We start from the raw sequence: 18,041 nt of genomic DNA, 5'->3' as shown, positions 1-18,041 counted from the left end.
TCGAGGTTTATTCGTGTTGTAGCAGGTGTTGGAACTGACTTCCTTTTTAAGGCTGAATAATATTCCATCGTATGGAATGGATGTACCTCATTGTGTTTATCCAGTCTTCTGTTGATGGACCCGTTGATGGGGTTGCTTCCACATTTGGCTGTTGTGAATCATGCTGCCATGAATGTGGGTGTGCCAATATCTCCTTGAGACCCTGCTTTCAATTCTTTGGGGTCACACCCAGAAGTGGAACTGCTGTCACGTGATAATTCTGTCTCGTTTTTTGAGGAACTATCGTGCTATTTTCCATAGTGACCGTACCATTTTACATTCTCACCGACAGTGCACAAGGGTTCCAATTTCCTCACATTGTCACCAACACTTGTTATCTTCTCGAGTTTTGTTTGTTTGCGCGGTTTATTTATAGCAGTCGTTCTAATGTGTGTGAAGTGAACCTTATTGCTTTTTAAATTGTTTATTTAGACATAGGGAGTTGAGCTTTATTAAATATTTAATATAGGGATTGCTAGTGGTAACAAATATATATCTGATGAAAAAAATATACATGTGCCGCTGGTGAGTGCATGAAACATTTTGCTGATGGGCTGTGTGACCGGAAAAGTCTTGAAGACCCCTTAGTCGACTCGGTTCTATGTAGAAGGCGTTTTAGATCATCCTTGTATCTCCAGGCCCAAGATAATAAAGTCCAGAGGTTGAATGAGGCAGTCTATTTCATCTTTCAAGGTCCAGCAACAATGTCCCCTCCTCCAGGAAGCCTACCTTACCTTCCCAGACACAGCTCCGGCCTCCCTACTCTGGGCTCCTCAGCCCAGGGTCCAAGGCTCCCTCTTTCTGCCCCAGCCCTGACCATGGTGGGGGGGGAGGCGGGTGAAGCTCTGCTCACCGGGGCCATATTCGGATGCGGAGGCAGCCACAGGCCAGACATCGGAGGCCAAGGTTGAGGAAGCGCGTCCAGCGGAAGAGCAGGCGGTGGGAGGTGCGCACGTAAAGGCTGCCGGAGGGGTCCACAGCCTTGAGTGCAGCCAGCGGGGTGTAGCGGGCGTTGGTCTGTCGGCGCAGGGGGGGTCTGGGTGAACTGATGACCTTGACGATGACCTATGGGGTGGAGCCCTGAGTTCTTGGATTCAGGGAGGCGGGGTTTGCAGGGTGAGGCACCCTCCCATCCCCCGGAGCCACGTCCTTGGGGCTCTGCGCTCCCCCTCGCCCCACTCACCTGGGCCACATCCTGTGGGCTCTGCCCTACAGAGCGAAAGAGCTCCCTGGAGGCTGGGAGGTAGAAATCTCGGAAGTAGTGCAAGGTGTCAGGGTCAGTGTCTGGGAACTCGGCCGTGGAAACCTGCTCCAGGAGCTTCCCCTCAAAGTCAGTGACCACTGGACCAGGTTCCACCAGGGTGATGCTGGGGATATAGGGAGGGGCACCGGGGTCTGGTACCCCGACCCCCTCGCGGCCCCATTAACGTCCCTCTCCTCCTCACTCTCCCCATCCTTCCTGGTTCCCCAGCCCATCCACTGCCCTTCCCCTGGTACTGCCCATCCTCTTCCCATACCTCCATTTTCCTCATTCCTGATTCCGTTTCCCCACCATCACTGCCTTCCCACCCCACTCCTCCTTGCTGCCTCCGTTTCCCTTGTCTTTCCCCATCACTGTCTCCCGTTCCCCCTTCACTACCCAAACGCCCGCCTCACAAGATGTTGAACTGCAGCAGCTGGACAGCCAGGCTCTCAAAGAATCCCTCCAGGGCGAACTTGGAGGCTGCGTAGACTTCATTGAACACGACACCTGAGAGGATTGGAGGAGGTTGAGCCCTTTGGGGTCTGGGTGATGGGCTTGTGGGTCCGGAGGGACATGGGGTCTTCAGGAGACAGAGCAAAGAGGGTTTGAAGATCAGAATGAGGGGCTATCGAGGGCCAACATGGTGAGTGTATGTATGTGTGATGGGAGCATATGGGCTCAGGATTAGGTTGTCCTGGGTTGCCCTGTGCTCCACCTGTCCTTAGCCCTGGAAAACCCTTCTTCCCTCCATCCTCTAAACCTCTGGGCCACTTGAGCATAGGATTTCCAGGGCCCCTGAAGTCAAGTCCGATTCACTGGGGCTCTTCTCTGTTTTTATTAAGAGGGAATGTAGCCCCTGAGGTTAGGAGGTACAGCTGGAAGAGGGACCAAAGAGATGGGGCTGAGTAGTAGAATCAGATTCTTAACAAGTAAGGGGGATTCTATAAGGGGCCTGCTGAGGAGGGGGGCGGATCCCAGGGCGTTTCCTTGGGGAGGAAGGGAGTCTAGAGGGACTCAAGGAGGAAAGACCCAGGAGCCTGGATGGCAAACAGGTGGTCTCCATAGCAGGCCAATAGCAGACATCACTGAGCAATCACTGCTCTCCGTTTCTGCAGAACCTCAGAGCCCCAGAGCTAGACGTCGCCAGGGCTTGGTTGGAGGTGTTTGGCAAGAAAACGTCACAGAGGAGTTCTGACGGTTCTTTTGGGTTTCGGGAGATGGGAGAGACTTGTAGAGGTGTCGGGAAGTAGGTCTGATACTGGATGTGGATGGCCATTGGCCGTATTTGTAAGACCACTGCCTCCTCTTACAGTATGGTGGACATAGACTCTTCCAGAAATTCTTCCTTCAGAGCTTTGGAATCCTTCCCCACACAGGCTCATTTGGAGTATGAGCTAAAACCTATTTGCCATCCTTCCGGCCTGGGGAGGGTCAGACACTGGGGGGATTCGCAGGGATGGGTCCCCAGGGCTTACCCTGCAGCCCCATCACACTGCTGACCACCACAATGTGGCCCTTTCTCCTTTTCTTCATGCCAGGAAGCACAGCTCTGACGAGACGCACAGCCCCGAAAAAGTTGGTGTCGAAGACGTTCTGCATGGCAGCTAGGCTGAGCCCCTCCAAGGGCCCCACCAGGCCCACTCCAGCATTATTCACTAAGGGGGGGTGAGGTTACATTGAGGTCCCCCAAACCTTTCTAGTGCCACTCCTGTAGGGACACTCCCTGGATCATCCCATCCCCTGCTCCAAATTCAGGGCCAGGCCAGAGTATCTCGAGTGGAAGAGTGTGGAGCCCTGGTGATTTTTACATATAGTTTAACATTTGTTATAGGGACCCTGAACCCCGGGTGGGGGGGAAGGGCTGCTGGGAACAGCCTCCCCTTAATACATGAGCCGTTCAGCTCTGACCCCACATTGCATCAGAACAGCCACACCTGCCCTCCTTCAAAAGCCTCCGAGGGAACTTGTGTCGCTTCTTCAACAGAAGCTCTTTCCCCAAAATGACTCATCAGAGTAATTTTTCCAACTGCATATGGTTTTCTCCAAATGTGGGAAGTTCTATTCAATAAAATCCATCCTACACCCAGGACTCAAGTTTATTCTTGTATCCTTAATAAACAGGTACCCTGGGCTTTTAGCCGGCTTGTCTACCCCTTCTGTCCAGGGCTACAGGTTTCTGGTGAAGCAGGAAAGCTGGTGCTCAGACAGTGGAGAGGATTCGCTGGGACGAGGACCTGTGGTTAGGGCAGGGAGGGGAGTGACCCCCGGGGGCTGTTCGGTCTCACCCAGCACGTCCACTTCCCCTCCCTGGATGCAGCTGAGACACTGGGCCACTGACTCGTCACTGCACACGTCCAGCTGGGCCACGGTGAGGGTCTGCCCCAGAGCCTCTCCAGCAGCTGCTTCCAGTGCCCCCTTCTTTCCCAGGTCCCTCATGGTGGCCACCACTGGGAACAGAGACCGGTGTTGGGTCAGGCACTGGGCTCCTTTTCCCTCTGCATTCATTTGCATGTATTTCCATCATCTTGCATGAACAGTCACAGAGGGATGGGGACCCATAGGTTTACATACTTACATTCACTACACGGCCACAAATGCATATTTGTGTACATTCACTTACCTGTACTTTCATCCATTCATTCATCCATCCTTTACTGAGCACCTACTTAGTATCCACTGTGCCCTATTCTAGGTGCTGAGACTATTGCATGAAATGAGATAGGCAAAGTCCCTGGCTTCACAGAATGTATAGCCCAGGAAGGAAGCCAATAAAATAAACATAGAACATATTGCCTTGAGGAAAGAAATACATACTTAGGGTCAGTGTGTGTGTGTGTGTGTGTGTACATGCAAATAGCCATGTTTCCATTATCCACAGAAATTTCAGCTTATTAAATACCTGCCATGTGCCAAACGCTGTGCTAAACACTTTTATAAACCTCTAATCCTTCCAATGATTAGGACTCTAATCCTCCCTATGGTTAGGCCACTGACTAATTTTCCAAAGATGGCCACAATATCTTTCATCGCATACGCTCTTTGAGAACTTTGCTGCTCCCCCTCAAGTCATGAAATCTCATGTCCCTCTCCTTGAATCTTGTGACTAGCCGGGAGTCCATAGAATAGGGTGAAGGTAACATTGGATGGCTTCTGGGATTCAGCCAGAAAAGATGCTGCAGTTTCTGCCTTGTTTGCTGTAACGTTCACTCTCAAAATCTTCAGCCACCTTGTAGCGGCCCAGCTATCCCGAGGCTACCTTGCTGGGAGGAAGCCCAAGCTAGCCAGATAGAGGGACCACATGGAGAAGCCCTGAGGTTCATGCCTGCCCAGGCCCATGACTACCCCGCACTGTTCCAGTTGTAGCCTTTGACCCTGAGCCAGAACTGCCTGGCCGAGCCCTTCCAAATTTATGGCCTTGTAAAACATGAGAGACAGATGATTACAGTTGTTCTATTACACCATAAGTTTTGGGATGATTTGCTACTTAGCAATAGAAGCCAGGACAAGTAGGTGAAGTGGCTGACACACTGAGGCTCAGCAAAGTGAAGTTCCTTGTCTGTCCCGCCCCTACAACAACCTGGGTTTGTTGGCGTGCTGAGCTCAAATACCTGCGTACCTGTTTGTACCCCTCGTGCATGTACCCACAATCACACATGCACAGCCCTGGTGGGCACTTTCACGTGATCCGTGGGCCCGTGTGATTCGTGGGTGTTGCACAGATGAATGGGACCACATGCATCTACATACAGTGACAGGTGTGGCCACAGGGACTGGGTTGCCTGGGTTCAAATCCGGGCTCTGCCACTTTCCAGCTGGGCGACCTTGGGCAAGGATCTTTGGCCCAATGTGCCTCAGTTTCCTCACTTCTAAGATGGAGCTAATGGTAATGGCCACCTCATAGGGGTGATACGGGGATTAACTGATACACGTGATGCGAGACACTTTGATCAGAACCTGGCACACTGGAAGCACTCGGTAAACATCCTTCACACCTGATCTTCGCCAAAAGGCCGGGAAGTGATTGAATAAACATCCTTCAGCAGTTTTACACACTCACTGCGTGTGCACGGAGACACATGCAGTGCTATGGCTTCCTTGCACCCTGACCCTCAGACTGTCACACCCAAAGCTGTGTGTGTGTGTCTAAGACAGAGGGCAGAGGGCTGGGAGAATCAGCCCCGCCAACTGGGGCAATGCCCTTGCCCTCTGCAACCTCCTCTTACGTAGTGGCCCTGTGCCCACTTCAGCTCCAGCGTGCTCTGGGTCAGAGGTTCCCGGGGGGTGGGGGGTGGGGGGGGGGTGCAGACTGGGGCACTTTACTCCAGAGTTGCAGGAGGCCAGGTCCCTAGATTTAGAGCCCCCCACCCCCACCCCCTTAAGCCCCCAAGGTCAGGGTCACTTAAGAGGCTTATTTTGGAGCGGTAATCAGGGGAGGGGTGGGGGAGGGGAGTCCTAGGGAATGAGAAGTGGAGCCTCCGGGAAGCCCTCCCCACCAGCCCTTTAAAAAGTATCACCAACCTCCCACTTCCTACCACACTCTACCCTTGTTTTATTTTGCTTCTTAGCACTTATTGGCACTAGACATATTATACAATTTTAAAATCTGTTTATTGTCTGTTCTCCCTCTCCTCCCTCACACCACTGCTCGGGGCAGAGATTTTTGTCTATTTTGTTCAGAGCTGTGTTTCCAGCACCTTGAATAGTGCCTGGCGCCCAGTAGGTGCACAAGAAATATTGGTTGGATGAAGGGGTGATTCCTGAGCAGAGGTGGGAAGGGGGCCTCCATGTGTCCTGGGTCCTCCTCAAGCCCACAAATACAGCTGAAGGGATGGGCTAGTGGAAATAGTGCCAGGACGGCTGAAGGTCCTCAGAAGCCGTGCCCACCCCTGCCCTTCCCGGCCCCACCCTGGGCCTCTAACCTTGGTAGCGCTGCCTGTGGTCATGAGCCAGCTGTACTGCGAGCTCCAGGCCAATTCCCGACGAGCAGCCTGAGATCAGTACAGTCCGGGGTGCGTCGGCCATGTTGATCCCTCCCTGGATGGGTGACCTCTGCTGGCCAGCACCTGACTCCTGCCACCCATCCCTTGGCTCCTCTGCCCCCTCCTAGACACCCTCCAACGGATTCCCCGCAAGGCGAAGGGGTCCCAGATGATGCCAATTCTGAACGGACCCTGGACAGGCAGCTGGGAGGAAACCTTTAACCTCAAAATAGCCTCTTTCCTTTATCTGTGAAAAATTTCTTCTCCTCACTGCTACACTCATAACTAGGGTCTTTTTATTATGATTTCAAATTATTTAGGGCTGGGGGAACTAGCAGGGGTATTCCCTTCCTGTCTCTATTCTGGGCAAAGAATCTCTGATTGGAGGGAGAGAATGAGAGAAAATGACAGCGAGTGTGGTCCCAGAAGGGTCCTTTCAAAAAGGGGAATGGGCATAGATATGTCCGAAGATGGGGTTAGACTAGGAAGAACTTCCCAGCAAGGCAGGGCAGGGCAGGGCAGGGCAGGGCAGTATCTTTATGAGAATCTTTTAGCAGGAGAAGTCTTAGCCTCAAGGTCCCTGAGGAGGGAGGAGGAGCAGCTTGGGGAGATTCCCTCTCTCTCCCCACCCCACAGCCCCCATTTCACCCTCAGGCCAGATGGGGCCCCACCCCTCCTCTCCCGGGACACAGAGACTCTTTGTCCGTGGAGCCAGAGCCTGGGAGGGAGACACTGCCGGCTTCTCCCTCTTCTCCATGGTGGGGCAGTTTAGGGCCCAGGATACGCCCCTTGGGTTCCTCCTTGCAGAAGCACCCTGAGATCCTGCAAGTCTGTGCTTGTTCAATTGCACAGACAGCTCCATGTGACCCCCTGGGGGGGGGGGGAGGGAACTTCACAGTGGGGGGTCCCAGTAGGATGAGAGACAGCTCTGCCTCACCCCCAAACGTGGCAGGGATCCACCTCCCCGCCACCTCCCCCTGCGGCAGTGCCCTGTTTTCAGATAGGGCAAGACTCCCCCATTTAATAGGGGCATATGTGAAGATTTGGAATTGGGGCTAGGGCATCCATTTGGGGACCTGAGTCAGGGAGAGGGGAGAGGAAGGCTAGAGATGGGAGATGGGACCCTTTGTTTGAAGGTTAAGAGTTTGGGGGGAAGTAGAGAGCTATGTTTTTGGAATGCATGTCGAGGGTTTGGGGGTGAGGCCAGGACATCCGATTCTGGAATTTAGGTGGGGAAATGAGAGTTTGGGGTAAAGCTGGGAACCCCACTTTGTAATCTGGGGTGAGGTTGGAGGTGGGATCAGGATTCTCTATTTAGACACCTGAAGGGAAGGCCTTGGGATGAAGCTGGGACCTTTCATAGTGTGACTAAGCACTGGGGTAAAGGAAATGAGTGAGAATTGGGCATCAGTCTGGAACCCCATTTGGGGGCCTGGGTGAGACAGAATAGATTTGGTACAAAGCTATATCCATTAATTCCAGGGCTTGGATGGAGGCTGAAGGTTTGAATGAGGCTAAGACTTCCCTTGAGGGAGCCTGTTAGGAGGAAAGAGTTTGGGGTAAGTCTGGGACCCCGAATTCTAAGGCTGGGTGGGAGTGACCCTTTTCCTCCACTGTGGGGTGGGGCATAGAGGACCCAGCTCCTTGCCCAGGGCTCCGGCCTTGGCCGGCCAATCAGCACTCAGCACAAACTTTCCCAACTCCCCCACCAGCTGTCAGCCACCCCCCCCCCTCCTTCCAGCGAGCCCCGCCCGGCCGGGCTCTGGAGCGCAGGGCGAGGCCAGGGCGGGGTCTCCCGCAGTCTCCTGCCGATCCCGAGTGGAGCCGGCCGCGGCAAGTGAGCGCACGGAGCCCGAGGAGACGCCGCGCCCCGTAGACGCCCCGGCCGGTCCCCGCCTTGCGTGTGGGGCCCGCCGGGATGGGGAGTCGCCGAGGCCTGAGCCAGCCGCGGGCCGGCCTCTGCCTGCTCCTGGCCTCGCTGCAGCTTCTGCTCCGGACGCAGGCCGGTGAGTCCGGAGGGAGGAGATAGGAAAAGGACCCCGGTGCAGGATCTAACGAGGTCCTAAAGATGGGGTGGAGTCAGGAATGGGGGGGGGCGTGCAAGGGGGGGCGTGCGCATTGCGCGTGGATAGGGTGTTGTGTTCGGGCTCGCGTGTCAGACTCTGGGCGATTTGTGGGTGTGACAGCTGGCGGGAGGGGGGAAACGTGTGGCCGTGTTTTACTGGTGGATGCGTTGGAATGAATGCGACGTAGAGTTGTGTGTTCGGCAATGTGTGTGTGAGGCCATTTGAAGTGAAATCGTGTGTGGGAAAGTGGGTGTGGGAGTTGACGACTATTGTATGAATGTGGGTGATGGGTGATTCCTGGCCAAGGGTATGGTGATTGTGAGTTGTGGGTGTGTCTGTGTGGGGCTGACCTAAGAGAATAATCGCGTGAGCGTTACGCGTATGATTGTTTGTCTTTGGGTGACCCGATGAGGGTCTGTTGTGATTCTGGGGCGTAAACAATCGCCCATGAGGACGTGAGTGGGTGATTCTGGGGGTGAAGGTGAGTGGGGACGAGTAAGGGAGGGGGCTAATCGGGGACTCAGAGTTTCCTTTCCATCTCCCCTAATGGCTCCATCCTATTCTTCCTCTCCCTCCTCTGCCTCCAATTGGCGCGCGCCCACCTCCTCTGTCCCCACTTCTCCCCCCTCCCCCCACCCCGCGCTCCCCAGAGCCGCGATCAGCACCATGGACAGGGCCTCGGGAGGGCCGCGGTGAGGGGCGAGGCGGGGCGGGGCGCGGGGCGGGGCGGGGCGGAGCGCGGGCGGGGGCGGAAGTGGAAGTTGCTCCCCCCAGCCGAGCGAGCTGCGGGTGTTTTTCCCGAGGAATTTCTCAGGGGCCCCAAGGGTCCCGGGGGCCGGCGGACGGGTGAGTCAGCGCTGACGCACGCCCAGCTGCGCGCTTTTGGCTGAGCGCCGAGCTCCGCCCCATAGGGTTCGCGGTTGGGGGCGCCCAGGGGTTTGGGAAGGTTGTGGTCCCTCAAGTGGCGTCTGAGAGAGGCTGGGCTAGAGCCTCCTGGAAATCGCTCCCTAGGGTGAGCTCAGTCCCCCAACACGCACACACACACACACACACACACACACACACACCCATCCTGCACTTTCTCACTTTCTCTGGAGTTCAGGGAGGTGCCTGTTCACGTGGATTATCCTAAATTGGCCTATGTCCCATTCCCATGCTGACACATCCATACATTCGTGCCATCATAGGCATCCATTCAAAATATAAGCCCTCTGGGACACCCCAAAGTGAAACACCGGGGCCCACGCCCCAGGCAACCCCAGCAGCCACCCGCCACAGGGTCACAGCCTTTGTCACCCTCCTACACGTTCCAACTCTTGCACATGTGTGCACTGGTATCCACACAACACAGTCAGCATTCGCAACCAGTCACCTGCTCGCCGACTTGTCTGTACTCTCCCATGTGACCACAGTTCCCCATCTCAAGTGTCGCCTATTATAATCACAGACTCACCTGCATGACCAGCTGGACTGTGGACTCACTGCCAGGAGATACCCACCCACACATCAAATAGCTGCACCTCGCTCTCCATTGTAGGCCAAATCCTTGGCCTATGCTGACAACGTGCTCAGCCATTCCCTGGTCCATACAGAGTCATGCACTTGCTTACACAATCTCATGTACACAGTAGCACCCACACCCACACCTGTGCTCTCCTGAACATCTGAGGAGATCCCAACCATGCCCCAGCCTAGTTAGTCCCTGCCTGCCTCCCTTCATATCCTAGACCCCATCCAACATCTTCCTGGGGCCCTGACCAGGACAGTAGAGAGAGTGGGGGAAGGTCAGGCTGGGTCCCTGACAGACCCCCACCCTCTGACCCTGCAGGCAGGACTCAATGCCTCTTGTGTGTCCCCTTGTCACAAAGCCAGCCATGAAAAGAAAGGGCAGTCAGTTTCTGAAAGGTCACTACAGAAGATATGCAAGATTGAAGCAAGAGACATTTGGATTAGGTGCTGAGAAGGACTTTTTAAATGTGACTGAGCAGCTGGTTGAGGGGACACCCATTCCTGCTGCATCGAGACAGGGATCTGGGTGAGGGGAAAGCCTGGGAGAGCCATACTGTACGGGGTCGTGACTCTCAGCCCTCCCTGGGGCTCCAGCCTGGAGAGGGGGCAGCTGGGATGATCATTCCATGGGGGAGTGACCCTTGTGGTTGACAGAGCCTGGGAGCCCAGATCTTAGTCTCAGGGGACTGTAACCCAAATACCTCTTAATGACAGCCTAGCCAGAGAACAGGCAATTAGAGACGGGGCTGGTGGTGGCAGCAGCAGAACAGGGGTGTGTGTGTGCGTGTGTGTGTGTGTGTGTGTGTGTGTGTGTGTATGGAGAGAGAGGGGGATGAGGAGAGTAACCCCCGCCAGATATGTGTATATATGTATATATATGTATATGTATATCTATCTATCTATCTATCTATCTATAGAGAGAGAGAGGGAGAGGGAGAGAGAGGAGGGACAGAGGGACAGAGAGACAGAGAGGAAGGAGAACCAATGAAGTACCAGGAGACACGCAGAAAGAGCTAGGAAACAAGAGAGTGAGAGAGACAGACTGATTCAGAGTTGGATGCAGAGAAAGACCTGGAAAGACCAACACAGAAAGTGGGACAGAGAGAGGGCAGGGAGGGGGAGAGGAGAAAGACAGAACAGGAGGTTGGAGGCAAGAGTGAGCGGAGGCTGGAATAAGTGTCTGTAAATCTGGAGAATGAAGGGTCTGACCCAGGAGGAGCTGGGATGGGGGTCCCTCATCCAAGCCCCTATCTCCCCCAAGTCTGGCCCCCCACCCTCACTCCCAATGGTGAGGTCAGTAGAACCGCCCCCAGGGTGAGGTCATGGACAGATTTGACAGAATCTGGCTCCTGCCAAGAGGCTGGGTCAGGGGGTCAGTGGGACAGTCTGCTGGGGGGAGGGGAGAGCAGGCAGGGGCTTTGGGCCCAGAGGAAGCCCCCGCCCTCCCCTGCCCAAGCCATGTGGTTCCACTTAGCACTGGCCTGCTGTGTGGGGTGGGGCTGGTAGGATGGCCTGGATTAGGATCTGGTTGGGCCACACCAGTTCCCTCCTTTGCTAGGATAAGAGGGATAGGGTCAGAGGGAGGAGGTCAGGAGGGATAGGGTCAGAGGGAGGAGGTCAGGAGGTTATTAGAGAGAGGCAGTCATCAGGAGGAGGTCAGAGAAGGTGATAAAATGGGGAGGTCACAGGTCAGATGGAGGAGACTGGGTTAGGCAGAAACAGGAGGTCATGGGTGATGGTGATCAAGGAGGGGGTCAGAAGGAAGAAGTCAGGAGAGGTAGTGGCGAAAGAGAGTAGATCATGGGTGATGATCAGGGAGGAGGAATTCAGAGGAAGTGGCAGTCAAAGGAGGAGGTCAGAGGGAGGAGGTGGGGGAGACACACACTAGGAGCCCCCCCTCTCCAAGGGTTTCCCCTGGCAGGGGGCTTCAGGCTGGGAAGCAGCCACAGGGAGTTGGTGCGGGGGAGAGCAGAGAGGGGGACAGTCTGGCTCTGGGGCTCAGGCCAGGAAGCCTTGATTCATCCCAGAAGTAGGTCAGCTTTTTTTTTTCCCCTACCAAAAACCAAGCGGGGGGGTGGTGGGGAACAGGAGTCAACAGGCTGACGAGGCTGGAACAGCTGTGGGGTGGTGAGGTGGGTCAGGTCCCGCGCCTGCTCCTTCTCTCTGACCCACAGACACCGTGGGGGGCTGAAGCCCCCAAACCTGAGCTGCTCACATGGAGTCCTAGATTTTTTTAACTGCCTTGCACCCCGGCTTCTCTCTACAGCAGACCCTGTGGATGTGCTGAAGGCCCTGGGTGTGCGAGGGGGCCAGGCTGGGGTCTCTGAAGGGCCTGGCTTCTGCCCCCAGAGGGCCCCGGAGGGTGACCGGGCATTCAGGGTTGGCAAGGCCACCACACTTGGCACCCCTACGTGGGAGCTTTTTCCAGGTGAGTCAGTGCAGGAGGGGTTGGCGGGGTCATCCTGGGAGCATGGGTCCCTGCCAGGCCCTCTAAGCTGCCCCTTTCCCTCTGCCCCTTCAGATGGGCACTTTCCCGAGAACTTTTCCGTGCTGATCACTCTGCGGGGCCAGCCAGCCAACCAATCTGTCCTTCTGTCCATTTATGATGAGGGTGGTGCTCGGCAGCTGGGCCTGGCTCTGGGGCCAGCTCTGGGTCTCCTAGGTGACTCCTTCAGCCCCCTCCCCCAGCAGGTCAACCTCATGGATGGCAGGTGAGTATAGGGAAGGTTGGGGTCCAGAGAGAAGTGGGGTGAGAAGCACCCCCGACTGAGACTGTCCTCTTGCAGGTGGCACCGTGTGGCAATCAGTGTGGATGGCAGGATGGTGACTCTGGTGGCCGACTGTGAACCTCAGCCCCCCACGTTGGGCCAGGGGCCTCGATTCATTAGCACAGCTGGACTCACTGTGTTGGGCACCCAGGACCTCGGGGAGGAGACTTTTGAGGTAGGGATTCAGTGGTCGGGGAAACTGAGGCAGGGGACGGGAAGGCGTTTTGTCCAGCTTCACCCCAGGTCCAGGAAGCTGAGGAGAGGGAGCGAAATGCATCGTTGTGCATCTTGCGGTGCGTGAGATCGTAGGGCCACAAAACAATAGTACGTGGTGGCGCATGCTTGACTCGTGGTAGAATACGGTGGAGACGTGGGACTCTACTGGTTGCTACGATGGTGTGTGACTGTGTGTGGTTGTGATGTGTGTCCCCTCCAGGGGGCCAGGGACCACATTCATCTTGTTCCCCTCCTTATCCCCAACACCTTAAAGGGCACCTGGCACATATTAGGTGTCAGGTGCCTGGGGGCAAAGGAACAAATGTGCCTCTGATGGGACAGGTGTTGTAGGGTATGATTTATGGCTGTGATTTGGTGTGACCGTGACAGAATCTTCCTCCCTCTCAGAGGGATTGTGGGGGCTGTGGTGGGGCCACCCACTCTTTATACTTATGGGGCCCTGGGTAGAGAAATACCAAGCCTTGGTGCTTGGAATAGGGTGTCAGAGTCAGCCTGTGGCTTTCTTTCCCTGGCCCCCATCCTCTCCCCAGGGAGATATTCAGGAGTTGCTGATAAGTCCGGATCCTCAGGCTGCCTTCCAGGCCTGTGAGCGGTACCTTCCTGGCTGTGACAACCTCGACCCTGTAGCCACAGGGGTAAGTGAGGCGTTTGTCCTGAGGTCAGGCTGAATCATCCCTGGATCCAGATCTCAGGAATGAGTGAATTCTGACCCCTACCTGGGACTGAGTGACTCCTGCCCTCAAGAAGATCCTAGGCATGAGTGACCTTGATCTAAGTCACATAACTGAGTGATTCTTGGATCCAGATTGTATGCTTGATCCTAGGTCACAGGACTGAGTGAGCCCTGGGTTCAAAACATGGGACCAATGAGCCATGTGCCAGCATGGTCCCAGATGACTGAGCCATGGGGGCTCTGCTGAGGGGCTCTGGACCTGATGGAGGTCCTCTTCCCAGGCCCCCCAGGGTGAGCCAGAAACTCCAGCCCCTCGACGTAAGGGGAAGGGAAAAGGGAAGAAAAAAGGGCGAGGTCGTAAGGGGAAGGGCAGGAAGAAGAAGAAGAACAAGGAGACTTTGACCCCAAGCCTACCTCCTGGCTCCGTGGAGAACCAGGTAAGGGATCTGCAGCCACTCACCTCTGCTCTTTGACTGCCTGACCTCTGGTCTCTGATTCCTACTGACTGCTGGTACCTCATCCAAGTTCTATGCCTTTGGTCTCCAATCCCTGACCTTTGACTTGTCTCAGCTGACAACTATGTGTGGCAGGGGGGCTGGTACTGTCTTATGAGCTTTCTCATATCTGCTCCTCAATGTCCAGTTTTTGGGGCTGGAGGAAAGGGGCAAACCCAGATGATTACTTTATATTAGGAGGTTCTTGATGGAAGCTACTGCTTAAGGGCAGCAATTAGCTGGAGTGAATAATGGGTTCATTAGTTAGAGTGTCATTGTTTGGGATTGATTGGTCTAGGTAGCTGGTGAGGGTTATTCATTGGAGAAGTCTAATTGGGGGGCACTATTTGGCTTTCCTGATAGAGATTGCGGGTTGGGAAGTCACTAAAGGGAGATATTGATTGAGGTTGATGTTTGAGAGGTTCCTAAGTGGGGGTCATTGTTGGAAGTCATTGATAGAGACCACTGTTGGTGTTATTATTGTCACTGGTTTAGGGTTAATGGGAAGGGGCCATTGATGGGGATTATTAGTTGGGAAGGAAGGTAGGTCATCAGTAGGGGATCACTGATTAGAAGGCACTAGTGGGGTCACCAGTTATAGTCACCAGTTGGAGAAATGACTTTCAGGGGTCATGGATGAGATAATTGGTTTGGGAGTCCCTGATGGATTATTAGTTGGGAAGGCATTGATGGGTCACTGATTAGTGAAATTACCGTTTGGGTCATTGGTGGGGTAGCGATAGATGGGCTCGCTCATGGTTGCTTGTTGTTGGAGGGTCACTGGTTAGGGGAATAATTGATTAGGGGGTCACTGGTAAGGCTTAGTAGTTGAGGGTCTACTAGCTAGTACTTGTTGTGGAGGGGGTCATTGGTTGGGGAGGTCACTGGATGGGAGAGTAAATGGTTGTAGTCATTGACTGCAGGGGCCGCTGATGGATCACTAGTTACAGGAATAAAGGCTAGTGATGTGAGTTATTAGTTGGAGGGGTCATTGGTTAAGTCCCTTAGTGGGATCATTAGTCAGGGGATATTGATGGGGGTCATTAATTAGGGAGTCACTAATGGGCCCCTGGTTGTAGGAATCATTAGAGGTCATTAATGGGAGATCATTAGCTGGTGAGTCACTGGGTGGGCATCCTTGGTGCAGGCCATTGGTTGGGGGAGAGTCACTGGTTACATTCCATCTGTTCTCACTGATGTACTAACTCAGTGGAGAGAAAGAAACGATCACTTCAGGCCCAGAAAAAGAACCCCTCCCCAACCCCTTCCTCAGGAAGGGCCTGGGCCTCTACTACCCTCTTTGTGCCCTTGACCAAATTTCTCTACAGCTGTCCAGGCCTCTCTAATTGTGGCCTGGCTGGCTGACCACTGAGCTCTGCCTTGGGAGAAGACATGTGGGGTGGGCTTCTTAGAGTCTGGCCCCAAGTACTGGACCTTGACTGTGGTTATCGAGCCAGCCCCACTCTGCCTTCTAGGTCTCCCAGACCTGACCCAGCCTTGCTCTTCTTCCACACAAGAGGCCTCCCTCTGCTGGCGGCTGTCCTGATCCAGTCAGAACACGTTTGCCTCCATTGACCAGTCCCAGTCCCCTACCTTACACCCCACTGATGGTTTTTTGGGGGGTCGTCCTTTGTTTCCTTCCTCGGACTGGGCATTGCTGGGGGCGGGGGCAGGGTCTAGCTTCCCCTGGGGGACTGATACTTCTTCTGTCCCTGCTGCAGACCTCCACTGACATCCCCCAGACAGAGACACCAGCTTCAACTTTACCTCCGATTCCCACGCCTTTGGTCATGACCACCACTGTGACTATTGGCCACAATGTCACCATGCTAGAGGTCGGTGGGAAGTGGATGCGGCTGGAAGAGAAGGGAAGGGAAAGTCCTGGGAACTGGTGGTGGCAGACAATGAGGACATCAGGGACAAACTTGGGTCTGTCACAATGTTCTCAGGGGCCCCTGGACCCTGACAGTGGAACAGAACTGAGGACCCTGGAGACTAAGTTAGCCAAAGAAGACAAAGAAGGAGGTGGCCCTACCATTGTCCCTGTCTTCCGGGCAGCAGAGCAGCCGTCACAGACTCAGTTCCAGATTTTTTCTGTGAGTCTGAGTATTTGGGTGCGGGGGGGCGGGGAGGAGGTCCTGCCTGGAACCACATAGGACCACATTTTCTCTTTTGCCTTTTTTTAATCTTGCCTAGAATGCCTTCCCACCACCCCACTGTAGTTGCTAAATATTATCACTATGCTGATGTGACAGGAACTTCACGAATGGTTGGCTCTGTGTATAGAATTATGCGTTTGGCCTTTCGTCCAAGCGTGATGAGAAACCTCTTGATCAAGCTCATGGAGCCTGATCGGACTTGGAGCTTTAAAAGCTCTTTCTGGCTGCTGAACAGCATATGGACTGTAGGGGGAGCCAGAGGGGCAGCAGGGAAACCAGTGGTCTGTGCAGCAAGAGCCTGGTGACCTGGAGCAAGGTGGTGACAGTGGGGACAGAAAGAAGTGGACAGATCTGGGCCGGTCTTGCTACTGGAGATGGAGAAGGATGCGAGGATGACTTAGCCGATGCATGGTGGCACCTTTGAACAAGATGGGGACGCCTAAAGGAAGAGCGGATGGAAAGCATCAAGGGTCCCATTTTGGATGTGCTAAACTGGCAACCCCTGCTTGGCATCCAAATGGAGATGCCAAGTGGGCGATTGTTTAGAAGATTCTGGAGTTCAAGGGACATGGTCTAGGCTGAAGATAAAGACTTGGGAACCATCAACCGGAGGGATGCTACCTTTAGCCAAGGGATTGGATAAGATTGCTTTGGAAAATAGGGCAGACTGGGAAGGGTCCCAGGTTCTAGCCTTGGTATTGGGCAAGGGAGGAGGGGAATGCTCATAGCCAACCTACCCCGAGGGCTTGTTATGTGTCGACCATTGTTTTAATTTATTCTTCTTCCTGGGGGACATACACTGTTATCATTTGCCTACTGACTCTGCAGGTGAGGCCATAGGAGTCGAGTAAGTTGTTCCCCGTCACCAGATAGTGAGAAGCAGCTCCAGGATTAGGACCCCACAGCACACCCTGAAGTTCATGCTCTTCTCCTTGACCATGGTCAGGGCTCACGTCTCTTTTCTGTTCATTCCCCTGCCCTAGGGTGCTGGAGAGAAGGGAGCAAAAGGGGAACCAGCAGTGATTGAACAGGTGAGGGGCCTGGGGCTAGGAGGAGGTGGAGAGATCTGGGCTAGAACGGGGGTTACACTCATTTCTCCCTCAGGGACAGCAGTTTGAGGGACCTCCAGGAGCCCCAGGACCCCGAGTGAGTGATGGCTGCACCCCCCTCTTCCTTTCTATTCTAGTTGGGGTATTTGAGACCCGGGGGTGGAGGGTTGAGGTGTAACATTGCCATATCGTTAAAAGATCATTGCATATTTGAGGCTCAAAGGGTGAATCAAAATAGGGGTTGGGATGTAAAGTTGGGGGGTGGTATGGGTCAATATAGTACTGAGGGGCCAGGAATGGCTCAGTGATGGGTAAGGAGGTCTGCATGGGGTCAGAATCAGTGGTGGGTCAGAAGTTGGCCTGGCTCGAGCTTTGCACTTCTTATGAACCTCTGTTCTCTGTCCCCAACAGGGGGTGGTCGGCCCCTCAGGCCCTCCCGGCCCCCCAGGATTCCCTGGAGACCCTGGTCTACCGGTAAGAGACTCCCACTGGGTTGTATCCTTTTGGGGGGGTGAGGTTTTGGGCCATGTGGCCGAAGGTGGGCACGTGTATGTCTGAACATGGATCTGGGAGGCAGGGACTGAGGACACCACACTGAAGCTGGCACTGGCCCCACTTGCTCATCTCTCTTTCCATCTGTGAATTGTCACTCTGGCCCACGTCCTGTCTCTGGGGGTGTATCCCCTGCTTTTCTCCTTCCATCTGTCTCTATCCCTGAGTGTCCTTCATCTCAGTCTTTCTCCCTATGTCTCTGTCTCTCCCCTCTCCCCCTCTATCTCTATCTCTCATCTCTGTCTGTCTGTCTCTCTGCCTCCATCCCCCTCT

General features: G+C 54.6%; 2 protein-coding genes across 2 annotated transcripts; one reads left to right on the top strand and one right to left on the bottom strand.

Annotated features, from left to right (window-relative positions):
- Positions 1–771: 771 nt before the first annotated feature.
- Positions 772–6,308, bottom strand: LOC125917560 (retinol dehydrogenase 8). Its single transcript, XM_049623732.1, has 6 exons — positions 6,202–6,308; positions 3,568–3,729; positions 2,758–2,937; positions 1,696–1,789; positions 1,223–1,406; positions 772–1,104 (listed from the first exon to the last, which is right to left on the bottom strand). Exons 1-6 carry the CDS (start codon positions 6,302–6,304, stop codon positions 889–891), a joined length of 939 nt encoding a protein of 312 aa, XP_049479689.1. The 5' UTR covers positions 6,305–6,308; the 3' UTR covers positions 772–888.
- Positions 6,309–8,066: 1,758 nt separating this feature from the next.
- LOC125917561 (collagen alpha-3(V) chain-like) lies at positions 8,067–17,461 on the top strand. The gene is made up of 10 exons (XM_049623733.1): positions 8,067–8,267; positions 12,103–12,264; positions 12,358–12,547; positions 12,623–12,779; positions 13,372–13,476; positions 13,796–13,951; positions 15,730–15,843; positions 15,958–16,104; positions 17,151–17,198; positions 17,272–17,461. Exons 1-10 carry the CDS (start codon positions 8,180–8,182, stop codon positions 17,392–17,394), a joined length of 1,290 nt encoding a protein of 429 aa, XP_049479690.1. The 5' UTR covers positions 8,067–8,179; the 3' UTR covers positions 17,395–17,461.
- Positions 17,462–18,041: the final 580 nt, after the last annotated feature.

The sequence above is a fragment of the Panthera uncia genome, unplaced genomic scaffold (assembly GCF_023721935.1).
Source record: "Panthera uncia isolate 11264 unplaced genomic scaffold, Puncia_PCG_1.0 HiC_scaffold_2006, whole genome shotgun sequence".
Lineage (NCBI taxonomy): Eukaryota > Metazoa > Chordata > Mammalia > Carnivora > Felidae > Panthera > Panthera uncia.
This window is presented reverse-complemented; position numbering and strand designations above follow the sequence as displayed.

What these genes read in the sequence shown, in the direction of transcription:
- LOC125917560 (XM_049623732.1), bottom strand. Translation starts at nt 6,304, where the DNA reads ATGGCCGACGCACCCCGGACTGTACTGATCTCAGGCTGCTCGTCGGGA. An exon ending in CCACAGGCAGCGCTACCAAG is followed by an intron (nt 3,730 to 6,201) that starts GTTAGAGGCCCA and finishes CTCTGTTCCCAG; the next exon opens with TGGTGGCCACCATGAGGGAC. An exon ending in GCCCACAGGATGTGGCCCAG is followed by an intron (nt 1,105 to 1,222) that starts GTGAGTGGGGCG and finishes TCCACCCCATAG; the next exon opens with GTCATCGTCAAGGTCATCAG.
- LOC125917561 (XM_049623733.1), top strand. Translation starts at nt 8,180, where the DNA reads ATGGGGAGTCGCCGAGGCCTGAGCCAGCCGCGGGCCGGCCTCTGCCTG. An exon ending in TCGGGGAGGAGACTTTTGAG is followed by an intron (nt 12,780 to 13,371) that starts GTAGGGATTCAG and finishes TCCTCTCCCCAG; the next exon opens with GGAGATATTCAGGAGTTGCT. An exon ending in ACAATGTCACCATGCTAGAG is followed by an intron (nt 15,844 to 15,957) that starts GTCGGTGGGAAG and finishes CAATGTTCTCAG; the next exon opens with GGGCCCCTGGACCCTGACAG.